At 42.2% G+C, this 15,292-nt stretch overlaps 1 protein-coding gene across 2 annotated transcripts in view; it reads left to right on the forward strand.

Annotated features, from left to right (window-relative positions):
* Nucleotides 1-15,292, forward strand: part of FSTL4 (follistatin like 4) — a 416,621-nt gene that overhangs the window by 350,869 nt on the left and 50,460 nt on the right. For both annotated transcript variants that reach the window (XM_030213353.1, XM_030213354.1), the window contains exon 8: nucleotides 7,821-7,941. In XM_030213353.1, coding sequence (XP_030069213.1) covers nucleotides 7,821-7,941 — 121 coding nt within the window. The remainder of the gene's footprint in view (nucleotides 1-7,820; nucleotides 7,942-15,292) is intronic.

A 15,292-nucleotide genomic window follows, 5' to 3' on the forward strand; every position in this document is an offset into this window, starting at 1 on the left:
GATTGCGTGGCCAGTATTCTCAGTGGAGGAGGGTAGTTAGTGGGGTCCCGCAGGGGTCTGTGCTGGGTCCGTTGCTTTTTAATGTATTTATAAATGACCTAGAGATGGGAATAACTAGTGAGGTAATTAAATTCGCCGATGACACAAAATTATTCAGGGTCGTCAAGTCGCAGGAGGAATGTGAACGATTACAGGAGGACCTTGCGAGACTGGGAGAATGGGCGTGCAAGTGGCAGATGAAGTTCAATGTTGACAAGTGCAAAGTGATGCATGTGGGTAAGAGGAACCCGAATTATAGCTACGTCTTGCAAGGTTCCGCGTTAGGAGTTACGGATCAAGAAAGGGATCTGGGTGTCGTTGTCGATGATACGCTGAAACCTTCTGCTCAGTGTGCTGCTGCGGCTAGGAAAGCGAATAGAATGTTGGGTGTTATTAGGAAGGGTATGGAGTCCAGGTGTGCGGATGTTATAATGCCGTTGTATCGCTCCATGGTGCGACCGCACCTGGAGTATTGTGTTCAGTACTGGTCTCCGTATCTCAAAAAAGATATAGTAGAATTGGAAAAGGTACAGCGAAGGGCGACGAAAATGATAGTGGGGATGGGACGACTTTCCTATGAAGAGAGGCTGAGAAGGCTAGGGCTTTTCAGCTTGGAGAAGAGACGGCTGAGGGGAGATATGATAGAAGTGTATAAAATAATGAGTGGAATGGATCGGGTGGATGTGAAGCGACTGTTCACGCTATCCAAAAATACTAGGACTAGAGGGCATGAGTTGAAGCTACAGTGTGGTAAATTTAAAACGAATCGGAGAAAATTTTTCTTCACCCAACGTGTAATTAGACTCTGGAATTCGTTGCCGGAGAACGTGGTACGGGCGGTTAGCTTGACGGAGTTTAAAAAGGGGTTAGATAGATTCCTAAAGGACAAGTCCATAGACCGCTATTAAATGGACTTGGAAAAATTCCGCATTTTTAGGTATAACTTGTCTGGAATGTTTTTACGTTTGGGGAGCGTGCCAGGTGCCCTTGACCTGGATTGGCCACTGTCGGTGACAGGATGCTGGGCTAGATGGACCTTTGGTCTTTCCCAGTATGGCACTACTTATGTACTTATGTACTTATGTACTTATGTACTTCAATGGGTGGCAGTAAGGGCTCCCCAATGCATGGCCATGTGGTAATTCTGGCCATGTGTGCTGGGGGCTTTTTACCCGCTGCAGTAAACAGGGCCCTGACGCACAGGAAAAAAGGACCCCGCTGCCAGCGCAAGGCCCTTTTTCCCACAGCTTGGTAAAAAGGCCCCTCAGTGCTGAATATCAGCACTTGCGTTTTGATGTTTGTTATTTTATATCTTATTCTCAATTTGTATAATTGTTTTTCTTGGACTGTAGCTTGCACTACAGACTTTGTAAGCCACTTTGAGCCTGCGATCAGTGGGAAAATGTGGGATATAAATGTAATAAATAAAAAAATAAATAACTGGCCACATGCCAACTCAATCCCAGAATTCCCCCAAAATAGCTGGTTTGCAGTTTATCACTGACTGGTTAAGAGTCGCTGAAAATTAGCGGTTTGCCCAAACAGGCAACTTAATTAGCCAGGGACCGCTTCTGGGCGGTTAATTCGCTTTGAATAACAACCCCATCAAGGTTTATTTTTCCCAAGACTGTCACAGAGTCCCATATCCCTTAACAGTTTCACTTTTTTTGGGGGGGGGGGGGGTGAGGAGAGACACCAGCTACTGAAGGATTAAGGAGGTGATTTCCCCTAATCCCTCCAGTGGAGCACTGCTCAATAGGAGCATGCTTTTGAAACCTGAACATCCCAGATACCAGATTTAATTTCCCTTCTGAAATGAGAAACAAATGTCTATTTTTTATCCCACCTTAGCGGTGCTCAAAACACACCCAGACCACGCCCCCTGCCATATGGACATTATTCAGTGTTAGACATTCATATCCCAACTTTGTTGAAACTGGGATGCAGACGTTTATGCATTATGAACCATCTAAAATATGAATAACAGCTCTAAAGCACCCCAGGGCCTTTGCAAATAAAATTCATGCAAATCTGTTGGCAAGATAGCCGACAATCAGCTCTGTTGGAATCACTGGCATTTCAATCCACGGCAAATGTGCAAGAACAGTGCAGGTAGCCATAGATTAACACCACATTCTGTTTTAGAACAGGGTTACTGTCACATGTCACAAATTAATGTGCCTGGCAGTCATCATTCCAAAAAAAAGAGCAGATATTTTTTTCACTAGCATGCACAGTTTGTACTTGATATATCAAGGAATGTTGGATCTGTACAGAACATTTTGTGAATCTTTCAATTTGATTCAAGGCAATAACAGCAATGAAAATCCTTCTTCTGTAGGAGGCAGCTCTACAATTTATGGTTTAGCGCAAAGTCCAATAGAAATCAAATGTCACCAATCATCTGAAGCATTTGATACTTACAAGATGGCTTGACACAACCTCTTTGTCAATATTGTTAACAAAAAAAAAGGATATGCATCTATTTCAATCCTTCATTTTTTTCTATTTTCTTTACTTCTGCTTTGCAAATTTTGGAGGTGACCACATCATATTCAACTAAATAGTTTCAGAGGTATTTTTGTTCACCTCTGTAAGCCCTCACTTAGATACTCAGCATGGCATTATACTTTGAAATATTGAAGCTTTTCAAAACCAGAACAGAGCAAAGAACATATTTAAGGACGATTTAAAAAGTACAGTAATTGGAGGTTTGAATAATGCCTCTGTATTGCTCCATGGTACGACCTCTCTTTGAGTATTGCATTCAGTTCTGGTCGCTGTATCTCAAAAAAGGTATAACGGAATTAGAAAAGATTCAAAGAAGAACGGCCAAAATGATAGAGGGGATGGAACTCGTCTCATATGAGGAAAGGCTAAAAAGGTCAGGGCTCTTCAGCATGGAAAAGAGACATCTGAGGGGAGATATGATTGAGGTCTACAAAATCCTGAGTGGTGTAGAACGAGTAGAACTGAATCAATTTTTTACTCTTTCAAAAAGTACAAAGACAATGAATTTACATGGAAATACTTTTAAAACAAGTAGGAGGACATTTTTTTTTCACCCAAAGAATAGTTAAGCTCTGGAACTCAATGCCAGAGGATGTTGTAACAGTGTTAGCGTATCTGGGTTTAATAAAGGTTTCAAAACTCAAAACCCAGCTTCACACCGGCTGCGTATATTGACCATAAACATCACAGCTGTCACCACTGGCTTAACACTACCATACACTTAGTGGTGGAGAAAAAAAGCCTCAGTAACGCCACCCAGCCAGCCCAAAATCAGACTATAAGGCGTGGGCCCAGCACACCATCATCTGGCTCAAAAAAACCCTCCACAATTACTCAGTGTTTCCAAGCATATCTTATAAACCATTTTTCCTAAAAATTTCTTTCTCAGTGACAGACCTATACATATATTCCTTAGAGCACAGAATCTCAATCAGTACAATTCATGCAGTTTATAATAGTTCAATATCCAGTCAATCCTGCATTTTTACACTCACGGTGATTCCAGCCATAAACCACTTAGCTTCAATCCAGTCATTATTGTGTTTACGCTGTCCAAGAAATCACCAGCTTTAACCCAACAGGGAGTCCCTTTTTGCTTCCGCTGCATCAGGGGTTCCATGCTCCATCTCGGATGCCAATCCTGTGATTCTGCGGTACTCGAAAAATAACCATGTAACTGACACAGAGACGCCTCCATCCTTCTATAAATAGATCAAGCTCCTCCTTTTCCAATTCAAAACAACCAATCCAAAGTGGTGCTGGCCTCCAGCTTCACTACTCCACTGCTTCTCATCCTGAATCACAAGGAAAACCCCACAGTCCCATAACAAGCTCTTTACTTTGTAAAGACAGCCTTTCTCAAAAAAATGCTGACCACTCTACCTTGACGTTAAGTCCATCAGGTTCCATCAAATTAAAGAAAAATATCCACTTCTGTTCAGCCTGACGCAATATACGACTCATGTCTCCTCTTCTTTGTGAGGGCTTTAAATGCTCTAATACTGTGCATCATAGATTGTCAAACTGATGGTGCTCCGTCTCACAGTGGGTTACTAATGGAGCGCCAAAGGTTAGCTGCTTGGAAAAGATAGTGAAGACAGAGGTTATCTTTACGAAAGCAGACAAGAAATTAATATGTACAATAGTTATCTAGGAAATGGAAAATGCAAAGAATAAGAATGTTAGGTAAGAAACTAACGCATGCTTGCCACAAGTTTAAAGTACCTACCACGGGGTTCACTGAGGCGTCCCACGGTAGTTTGGGCATATATGCGCACTTTCCATGCACTAAAATATCATTTTTTATTTTTTAGTGCTAGGGTCTTGTTTGGGGGTGGAGAGTGGGTGTGTTCAGCACTAATGGGTTAGCACCTGGGTATTTTTATTTATTATTATTTATTGCATTTGTATCCCACATTTTCCCACCTCTTTGCAGGCTCAATGTGACTTACAATACATCATGGATATTGCCATGTGGTACTCCATTAGTGTGTAATTAGTGCATAAGCCCTTACCACATTAAAAAAATAGGTGTAGTTAAGGGCTTATTTGCTAACGGCCACGCACTAATGGAAAAATTAGACGTGGCCATTATTGATGACTTACTAAAATCGGCCATTTTACCCTCATGTTAAAATGTGGACTCAGCACTTGGGAAATCCATGCACTAGTAATAGTGCAGGCTACCTTTTAGCACAGCTTAGTGAAAGGACCCCCTAAAAGAATTCTTTTTTTTATCTCTGCCTGTTTTCTATTGACTTTAAAATAAGGCACATGTAGAAATAGATGTATTCAAATCTTGAGTGCCGCACCAGAACTGAGCTCTAACTGGAACATACGAAATAATGTACAATGTAGGGGTGTACAACCCACAATTTTTCATTGGTTTCATTTGTCATTCGTAGAACATTTCATTTGGTTTTAGGGTTTTTTTTTGGGGGGGGGGGGGGGTTCAAAGGCAATGTTGGGAATAATTTGCGCTCTTTTATGAAGATACCACATAGGGGCACTTTTACCAAGCTGCGGTAAAAGAGGCCCTGCGGTAGCAGCAGCGGCCATTTTTGCTGCAGGCTGAGGCCTTTTTTACCTCAATGGGTAGCGGTAAGGGCTACATAGCCATTTCCTGCAGAAAAGCAAGACCCACCTTTTACCTGCTGCTATAAAAGGGGCCCCCAGTGCAGTAATCCCGACAAAGCCCATTCATTTTGAATGGGCTTCATCGGCTTTGCCGGGCGGGAACCGCTATCGCGGCTTGATAAAAGAGGCCCTAAATTGGTAACATGATGAACACGTGTAACAATTTGGCAGCTCAAAATGAACATTCTTCTCCAGATCTGATTTTCCTCTAGAAATGAATCATTAGCGGCCAGGCCATGGAAAGCGATTTCAATTCTTTTGCTTCATTAGTTTTTATTGTCTTTGTGTGAAAGGCTCATTAATGTATTCCACACATACACATCAGAGGAATTTGATTACTATAGGCAAATCATTTTCAAGTTATTTCAAGCATTGTTTGAAGGTTTTAAAATGTAATTACTTAATTAGATTTGAGGAAATCAGATTTCCAGAAATCCAGTAAATGAAATAATACAAGGGAGCAACATTTTAAGTGTGACATGTGATTTTCAAATATGAAATTGAAATAATATTTTATGTTCAATGTTATCTGGAGCTGTCCTGGAAGGCCCCTGATTAAACTCAGATCTTCTGATGTGTCTCCTGGAGCTTCTGCCCAGGAGGGAAATGTTAGGTCAGCTGTTGTAGTTGGTAATTCGATCATTAGGCATGTAGATAGCTGGAAGGCTGGTGGAAGTGAGGATTGCCTGGTCACTTGCCTGCCTGGTGCAAAGGTGGTGGACCTTACATGTCACCAAATCCAGCATGGGGGAATTGAGGCTGATGCTGCAAAGACTTCTACAGCCTGTGTTCCACAAATGACAAAAGACTGAAAGAAGATTCAACAACTCCAGCTCTGGGGGAACCAAGGCCAGTGCCAGACAGACATTTACGGTCTGTGTCCAACAAATGACAAAAGACAGGTGAAACTTCGGCAAGAGTTGTAGATCACATTATTGTCGTGTACTGCAAGTGAGAGTGCTGTACAGCTCAGGGGAGAGACATCTTTACTGTCAGTTGAATACTGTCAGTAATACTTGTGGATATGTGAGTATAACCAAGACTCATCATGTTTGGCCGCCTATAAAGTAGGCATGGTGGAGACTTGACCACTAGCAGATCTGGCCACCAGGTTAGGCAGACTGGATAGATCATGTGGGTCTTTATCTGCCATCATTTACTGCGTTATTGTGTAAGTCAATATACAGTAAAAATTGTAACTTATCCAGATATCTCTAAGTGGCAGCCATCCTGCTGAATATTGCATTCCTTGTGACCAATTATGCACTTTCAGCCAAAAAAGGGGGTCTTCACAGCTTCCATGAAAAACCAAAGTACAGAATAAGGGTGGAAGGGAGGAAAAGCTCCAAAAGATACAGGCAAACTAGAAGTAAAAGCTTCTATAATGTTTATTTGCCAAAAATAGTAATCCACAAGTTAGTACAGACGAAACCCAAGTGTGACCCTACATGGGCTGTGTTTCAACACAAAGCCTTCATCAGGGGTCACTGAAGTTAAACTCCACAGCTTGTGGAAAAAGGTATTTCAGAGCGCAGAAAGATAGAGATGCTTAAAAAGCAAAAGGTGCTTCTATATAGCACTCTGAAATACCTTTTTCCACAAGCTGTGACATTTATCTTCAGTGACCCCTGATGAAGGTTTTGTGCAGAAAAACACAGCCAATTTAGGGTCACTTGGGTTACCTCTGTGCTATCTTATAGATTACTATTTTTGGCAAATAAACATTGTAGAAGCTCTTATTTCTAGTTTGCCTTAGTCTTGTGGAATTTTTCCTCCCTTCCACACTTGTATGCACTTTTACGTGACTATTCTGGTAGGGCAGATGTTGGAGTAATCATGATTGTTGAGTTTAACTGTAGAAATCTCAGGGGGGGGGGGGAGACTAGTGGCAAGAATGATAATTCAGGGGAGGGGGACACCAGCACTGCCCAAAACACAGCTGAAACTGGAGAAGAGATTAGTTTAATTTTTTTTTATTTGTATAGTTGTAATTGATATCTTTTTAATTTGTAAACTGCATAATGCTATCTGAAAAGCAGAATATCAAATGTATGGACAGAAATCGTCATTATCTCCTTGCATGCCACAGCATACATGAATAAGTAGCGCCTTTTCTAAAATTGTTATTTATTTATACATACATGCTGATTTCCACAGGTAAACATGCTTTGTACATGTGCCAACAGCAATTAACTCAACATTGCCTGATTTTGCTTATAAAGTTGGGAGTATTTGAGCTACTGTTTGATCCTGTGTGTTGGTTTGTTTACCTCTGGACTCCTTTGGAAGCACTCTTATGGGATAATTGATCTTAGACATTGTTGTTAAGCTTGCTAAATGCAATAATTGAGGCCATCAGCTGGGAAAATATGTTTCTAAGCTGATAAAGTTGCTTTAAAATGTATTTCTTTGGTCAGCTCGATGGGCTGTGGACTGTGCCAGAAAGCTAAATGGATTTTCTCTTAGTATTCTCTTGCTCTTAATTTTATGAAAATTCCATAAGACAAGCCTAAGGGAGCATCATATTCCTGGGTATTGAACTCTTCCCAGAGTCACCGCATGCAAATTGCATCCCCCTGTTTACAAGAGATTGCCAATAATCTGCATTCGTCTTCTGTTTTTGATGTCTGTAGGATTTTGGGGAAGATGATTCTCTCTACATCACCAAGGTAACGACTATCCATTTGGGCAATTATACGTGTCACGCCTTTGGCTATGAAGAGTTGTATCAGACCCATATCCTTCAGGTGAATGGTTAGTAAATGGCACAAGTGATAATCCACTGCAAATGTTGCCCATTAGTCGTTCCTGTCATTAATACAATTAATGCCAAAGCAATGAGATATGACCCGTTCCTATTTTCTCTTTAATGTTCAAAAGTGAAACCCAGCACAGTCATTTGAACACTCACTCATATTGTGGAACAGAGGCCGGCAGGTAAAAATGAAAAGCAACATTAACTTTTAAGCTACAGTCATTCTGCTAGAGGCATGCCTCTAAATTCAGATGAAAGTTTGTAAATCATAGAAACTACATCTTCGGCAGTTTAGCTGTTCTAAACACTGTTTTAGTAAGGGCTTTTCTCATGTTCTGAGCCTGTGTCCTAAGACACTGGAAGCATCGTGTTAGACTGCTTTATTGAATTTTAATGTACTTTTGTCATACATGTAAAACCATTCTGCTTGATATTTAGCACTATTTAACCAGTCAGAATGGATGTTGACCAGTTAAATAGCACTTAACCAGCTATCCATGGATATTCAGTGGGGGATAAACTAGTTATCCTCCGTTGAATATCCATGGAAAACCAGTTATATCATGCGATATAACCAGCTATCCACCAATTTTTAAACTGGGTTTGGTGGTCATATTTGGTCATGTCAATCCCTGGTATATCTTTGACTGGTTTAAAGATAACCAGCTATGTCTGAATATCAGCATAGCCAGTTATCTTCAAACCAGCTGAAAAAAACTTGGGTATCCTATGCAGTTGTATCACTGTGGACTCCAATCCCTTGTGATCATACCCACTAATGCCTCGATTCTATATAGGTCACCCAAAGTTGGGCATCCAAATTTGGATTTGAAGCCTGGATCGGCATGGAAACTAATTAGTTAATGAGCCATTAACAATTAATAATTGATGTTGATTGGCAACACTTTGGAGTTATGCATGGATCTGTCCTATAAAATGCATGCCTATTTCGTAGGGTGCAACTCAAAAAGGGTATGGCCATGGGAGGGACATGGGTGGATCTGGGGAATTCCTAAAAGTTAGGGTAATGTTATAGACTACTGTCATTTGCATGCCTGTTGGAAAAGTGCAAACTGTTGCCAGCACACACACAAAACTGAAATTTCATGCTTTTTCTGTTTCTTTTGTCAACTATATGGGAAATTAAGGCGCATCCCTAATGTTTACCAGTTAAAACCTAAAACCAGAAGCCCTACTTATCAAACATATAAATGGCAAGTGACCGACTCACCTGCAAATGCGCAGAAGAGTCAGAACGCTGAGAGTGTAGAAGTCCAAGCCCCGCCTCCACCAGCAGTACAGCCCAGTAGGGAGGAGGGCTTGGACATGGGCGTGGAAATCGGAGGAGGAAGGAGCAGGGAGGGAAGGAGGGGGCAGAACTGAGGGAAACAGACGCAGCGATGGAGAACTGACGACATGATGACGGCAGAAAGAGGGGGGCGACGCCGGGGGGACGGCAAAATGGTGGCAGCGGGGATGGCAAAATGGTGGCGGCGGGGATGGCAGGGCACAGGAGGTCACAATCGCGGTGGATGGGAGCCCGAGGATGGAGGGTAGGGGAGAGAACAGTTGATGGACAAGGGTGGATGGAGCGAATGGGAGGGGGGAGAGGAGGGTTGCTGGGCATGGGGGTAGGGCAGGGGAGAGAGCAGGGTTGGTGGACGGGGGAGGTCATAGGAAAACAAAAAAACTAGCCCGTTGTTACGGGTTTAACGGCTAGTATTTAATATTGGAATAATTTGCAAAATGGTAAACAGTATTGCCATCATTCCATATGTTTATTTTATTTATGGCCTATGTGAAATAATACGGTAAGAAAAATGACATGAAAACAAATGGATATGAAATTGGCAGTAACGATAATGACGCATTTCAATAACTAGGAAGCATGAAAAATACCGTTTTTAAAAATGTTAGCTTACAGTTTGGGAGTGTTCTTGGATAGGTGAATAGGAGGCGGAGCTGTATTAACAAGACCTGGTATTGCAACTCGTGGTATGTGGCTTTAATGGGATGTCACGAATGCTAATACTAATGTGGCAATTTAGATTTTTCAGGATGTTTATCAGGAGCAAATATATGTCCTGACATTGATTGCTTTCTGGTGTTGGAATTTCCAATAAAAGGTTTAAAGAATAAACATATTGACTCCAACAGAAGCAAAATACTGTAGGATTGTTCTGCTTTATGCTTGCTTCACGCATGCTTGCAATTATTCCTTTGAGGTCCTCTACCACATTTTGTGCATCCTAAGGATTTAAGGCCAAATTCTATATATATTGCCTGAAAAATTGGCGCTGATTAAAGACATGCTTAGCGTGATTCTATAAAGAGTGTGCACAATTTAATTGAGCAACAAGCTAATCAGCACTGATAACTGGGAGATAACAATTAATTATCAGCACTAATTTAGATGCATATCCAATTCTATAACAGATTGTGCCTAAATCCTATTGGCATAAAAATTTTGGGGCATGGTTAGGGGCATTCCTGGGTGGCATTCCTGGATTTTATGCGTGTTGATACAGCATCACGCCTATGTGAACTCAGGAGCCAGTATTTAGGTTTGCTTATAGCAGGCCTAATTTCATCCGCCTACAGTTAGGTGCTCCTTAATGCTAAGCATGAATCTATAAAGGGAGTATACTTGTTATAGAATCATGCTAAATACATCACATTATCGGCGCCGATTTTTAGGCACTAGAATTTACCCTTTATTGCTTACTTCAGGGAAAGGAGACTAGCATGGGAGAGTTGAGTGCTGGTGATTTAGTAGGTCACGAGTACATGAGAGAAAATTAATGTGCGGAAAATGTCACAGGAAAAAAGTCAGAAAGAGCAGTAGACCTCCTTGTCTCGTCCTCCATCTAGAATTCCCTTCTGAGCCTGAAAGTTATAAAGAACTGCTTGGTTGCTGCTCTTATCATGCCTGGATAACCCTACATCTTGAAAGGTCTTGATTTATCCTCAGATGGATTTCTGGTCTACGTTTCATTCTGGGATATTGGATCAAAACTGATGACCAGACTACGCTCCACTGGTTCACCTAGTCAAAATATTTGTTAAACCAAAACAAACATTGATGGGTTAATGCTTCCCTGCCCACCTTCTTTTTGTGGCATACAAAGTATGAGTGTGCAAAATTATACACAGCCAAGAAAATCAGAGCAGCAGAGAGAACAATAAATGCTAAATTTAAAACAGTGGCAGGAGACTTAGGAACAAGACCTGCCAGCTTTAGCATATGTGGAGGGGCATAATTGAAAAGGGTGCCCAAGTTTTCCTGAGGACGTCCTCGCAGGACGTCCCAGCGAAGGGGCGGGGAAACCCGTATTATCGAAACAAGATGAGCGTCCATCTTTCATTTCAATAATACGGTCGGGGACGCCAGATCGTGAAATTTAGGTCGACCTTTAGAGATGGTCGTCCCCAATTTTCGCCGATAATGGAAACAGAGGACGCCCATCTCAGAAACGACCAAATCCAAGCCCTTTGGTCGTGGGAGGAGCCAGCATTCGTAGTGCACTGAGCCCCCTCCCATGCCAGGACATCAACCAGGCACCCTAGGGGGCACTGCAGTGGACTTCAGAAATTGTTCCCAGGTGCATAGCTCCCTTACCTTGTGTGCTGAGCCCCACAAAACCCACTCCCCACAACTGTACACCACTACCATAGCCCTTATGGGTGAAGGGGGGCACCTAGATGTAGGTACAGTGGGTTTCTGGTGGGTATTGAAGGGCTCACAAGTATAACAGGTGGGGGGGGGGATGGGATTGGTCCGCCTGCCTGAAGTGCACTGCACCCACTAAAACTGCTCCAGGGACCTGCATACTGCTGTCATGGAGCTGGGTATGATATTTGAGGCTGGCATAGAGGCTGGAAAAAATATTTTTAAAAAATTTTTTTGAGGGTGGGAGAGGGTTAGTGACCACTGGGGGAGTAAGGGGAGGTCATCCCCGATTCCCTCCGGTGGTCATCTGGTCATTTAGGGCACATTTTTGTGGCTTGGTCGTAAGAAAAAAAGGGCCAGGTAAAGTCGTCCAAGTGTTCGTCAGGGTCACCCTTCTTTTTTTCATTATCGGTCGAGGACGCCCATGTGTTAGGCATGCCCCAGTCCCGCCTTCACTACACCTACGACACGCCCCTGTAAACTTTGGTCATCCCCGCAATGGAAAGCCCTTAGGGACGCCCAAAATTGGCTTTCGATAACCCTGGGAGAAGAACACCCATCTTCCGATTTGTGTCGAAAGATGGGCGTCCTCCTCTTTTAAAAATAAGCCTGATAATCTTCAGTTTGCATTAAGTATATGTTAATAGAATAGCTTGATCTAATTTCTAGATACAGGTAACCTGATGCAATAGGATCTTAATGCATGTTCTATTTCATACTTAATTTCTTTCTATTTCTTTGCACGCTATGGAACAATTTTCAAAGCAAGATATACATTGGCTGGCATACAGTGAGCACATAACTGGCTTATCCTAATCGGGGTCGATATTCAATCGGCGGCCTTCAGTACACTATTATGCCTTTTTAAATTTTCTTTTCTACTAAGGAAGTTGGTGTAACATGCCAGTTGGAACATGGTGCACAATGTTTTGATACACAGAAAACTGCCATTCTTGATATGAGGGTAAACCGAGTGACCCTTTTACAAAGGCATGGGAGTGCTAACTCGTGGGTAACGCTCACTCAATCGGCACTACTGTTGGGGTAGCGAGTGCACCCGATGGTAATTCCAATTTTGGCATATGCCGAATCCCACAATAGAAAATAATTTTCTATTTTCTACCACGAGGGGCTTTCCTGGCAGTAACCGGCAGCTCGCCCACGTTGGCACTCGCTGCATAGCTATAGCATGGGTAGCGCATGAGCCCTTACTGCTAGGTCAATGGGTGGTGGTAAGAGCTCAGGCCATAAATATGCGCACGCTAATTTTAATATTAGCGCAGGCCCATTAAAAAATAGCCTTTTTCCCAGATGCAGTAAAAAATGGCCAAGTGCACACATAAAAGATACGCCCACACTACCGCAGGCCACTTTTTACCACGGCTTTGTAAAAGGACCCCTATGTTTTGTACACTTAAAATAGATTTGTTTTCTTATATTTATTTCTTTGGATTTTTGCTCACACCTTTTCAGAAGTAGCTCAAGGTGAGTTACATTCAGGTACACTGGCTATTTCTCTGTCCCAGGAGGGCTCACAATCTAAGTTTGTACCTGAAGCAATGGAGGGTTAAGTGACTTGCCCAAGATCACAAGGAGCAGCAGTGGGATTTGAACCAGCCATCTCTGGATTGCAAGACCAGTGCTCTAACCACTAGGCCACTCCTCCACTATAGCTTCACTGTCGTGCATTTGAGGGTCTATGATTATGAACGAGTGTATGAACACTGGTTGATGTATATAATAGCTTGCATATTGAACATTTTGACTCTTTTCTTAACATCAATAAATTATTTGTTCACAGGAGGTGAGAAGTTGGGCTAGTCCTTAGCTCCTTGAATTTATGCAGGAGGTACAGAATAAAAACCATCATTTGATTATGACCCAAACATAGATATTTGCTTATACTTCTAGCAAATACATTAGTTTTTGTGTGTATCAAAAAATAGTGCACATACAAGTATTGTGAGTTGCCACAAGAGGTCACGGAAGCCATTTTCTGCAGGCAGCCACAAGGAGCAGGAGTAAGTGGACTTTGCTCCTGCACCCGTCGCCTCCACTGGACCACTAGGGATGGAAGGTAGGCCCGAGGGTGCCAGTCTGGACCGGAGGGGTTTGGGGTTGTGGGGACATTCCAAGGAGACTGGGGTGTTCTGATTGTTGCGGGATGGGGGGGGAAGAGAAGCAGGGGGCTCCCAGGACTAAGAGGGGGCTCCTAGGGCTCCAGGCACTTTTTTAATAGTTATGTGAGTCCTGACCAGTATTCATAACTGTCTTATTCGGGCCGTGGCTGAATATGAGCCGGGACCCCACCAAACTTAGTCTCGGATATTTAGTGCCAGTGTTGGCACATGGCCCAGCACTGAATGTCTAGGGCTAATTTAGCCGGCCACGGTCACCATTTAAAATAATACTGGCCTCTACTGGCTGAATATCACCTCCCCTCCACTCAGATTATCTTTATTTGAAGTAAAACATAAATGACTCATACAAATAAAGGAACAGAGAGAGAGAGAGAGACAGACAGACAGAGAGCGTAATTTGCATGGACTGATAGGTTAAACCCCGTCCACCCACCTGGGCAGAGTAGATGGGCCAGGCTGGTCTTCATCTGCCGTCAGTTACTATGTTTAGATGAGTGAGCTCTGAGATTGTGTTTCAAAGTTCATATGTATTCAGGTTGCATTCATTTCCAAATTGAATTATAGTGCAGCTATAAAAGAGGCTGCAGAGAGAAATTTAACTAATGCGCCTTAGGAACTGACATTAATGCAATTCTAAAACCCAGTGGTGAAAACCAGGCTGGTACATTATCAAAGATATGAGAAATTGCATTTTGGCAGATAATTCTTGTCCCAACTACAATCTTTTAGGGCTGTGGTTGAAGATACCCAAGTTTTGGTACAGGCTTTGCTGCAAGAATTGTTTTACCCTTTCCACGGTTATGACAAATTTGTTGGTTCACTCTGTACCTTTTCTTTTATTCAGGGACCTAAAATAAAGTGTACCGCTGTCTACTGTCCTTTACACTTGTAACTGCTTGGAATAATTTTCAAAGCAAGAGTACACGTGATCTTTTCCTTTGAAAGTTATTCATGGTCCATAGAGCAAAAAGTGAACCCATGCTCTTCATCAACTCACAGCGTTTCCCTTTGAAAATATGGATAGGGCACACATCGTAAGAACTTTTGTATCCAAGTATTTTCACTTGCATTATAACAAAGCACATGCCTAAAAGTATGCACAGTGATTTGAAAATGTAATGCAGTATGCATTTTCCCTCCCCCAACCTAACCTGACTCACTTTTTTTTACAACATACAAGGAGATCATTTTCAAGCAGTGATTTGAGCTAGTATGTTGTTATCCCACGTTAAAATTTTTGAATATTCTCCCCATAATTTGTAAGAGTCTGGGAGATATGGGGGCTCATTTTCAAAGCACTTAGACTTACAAAGTTCCATAGGTTTCTATGGAACTTTGTAAGTCTAAGTGCTTTGAAAATATGCCTCATCATGTCTTATGTAATTTCTTCATTGTTTTCAGATGGGTCAATATTCAAAAGCATTTATCCAGATAACAGCACCTGCTTTCTGTCAGGGCTTGTGTTAGGGGGTGGCAAACAGGGCAATTGTCCCAGGCTCCCATACTACAGGGGGCTTTCAAACATGCCTCAAGCTAAAG

Source organism: Microcaecilia unicolor, chromosome 8, assembly GCF_901765095.1.
Source record: "Microcaecilia unicolor chromosome 8, aMicUni1.1, whole genome shotgun sequence".
NCBI lineage: Eukaryota > Metazoa > Chordata > Amphibia > Gymnophiona > Siphonopidae > Microcaecilia > Microcaecilia unicolor.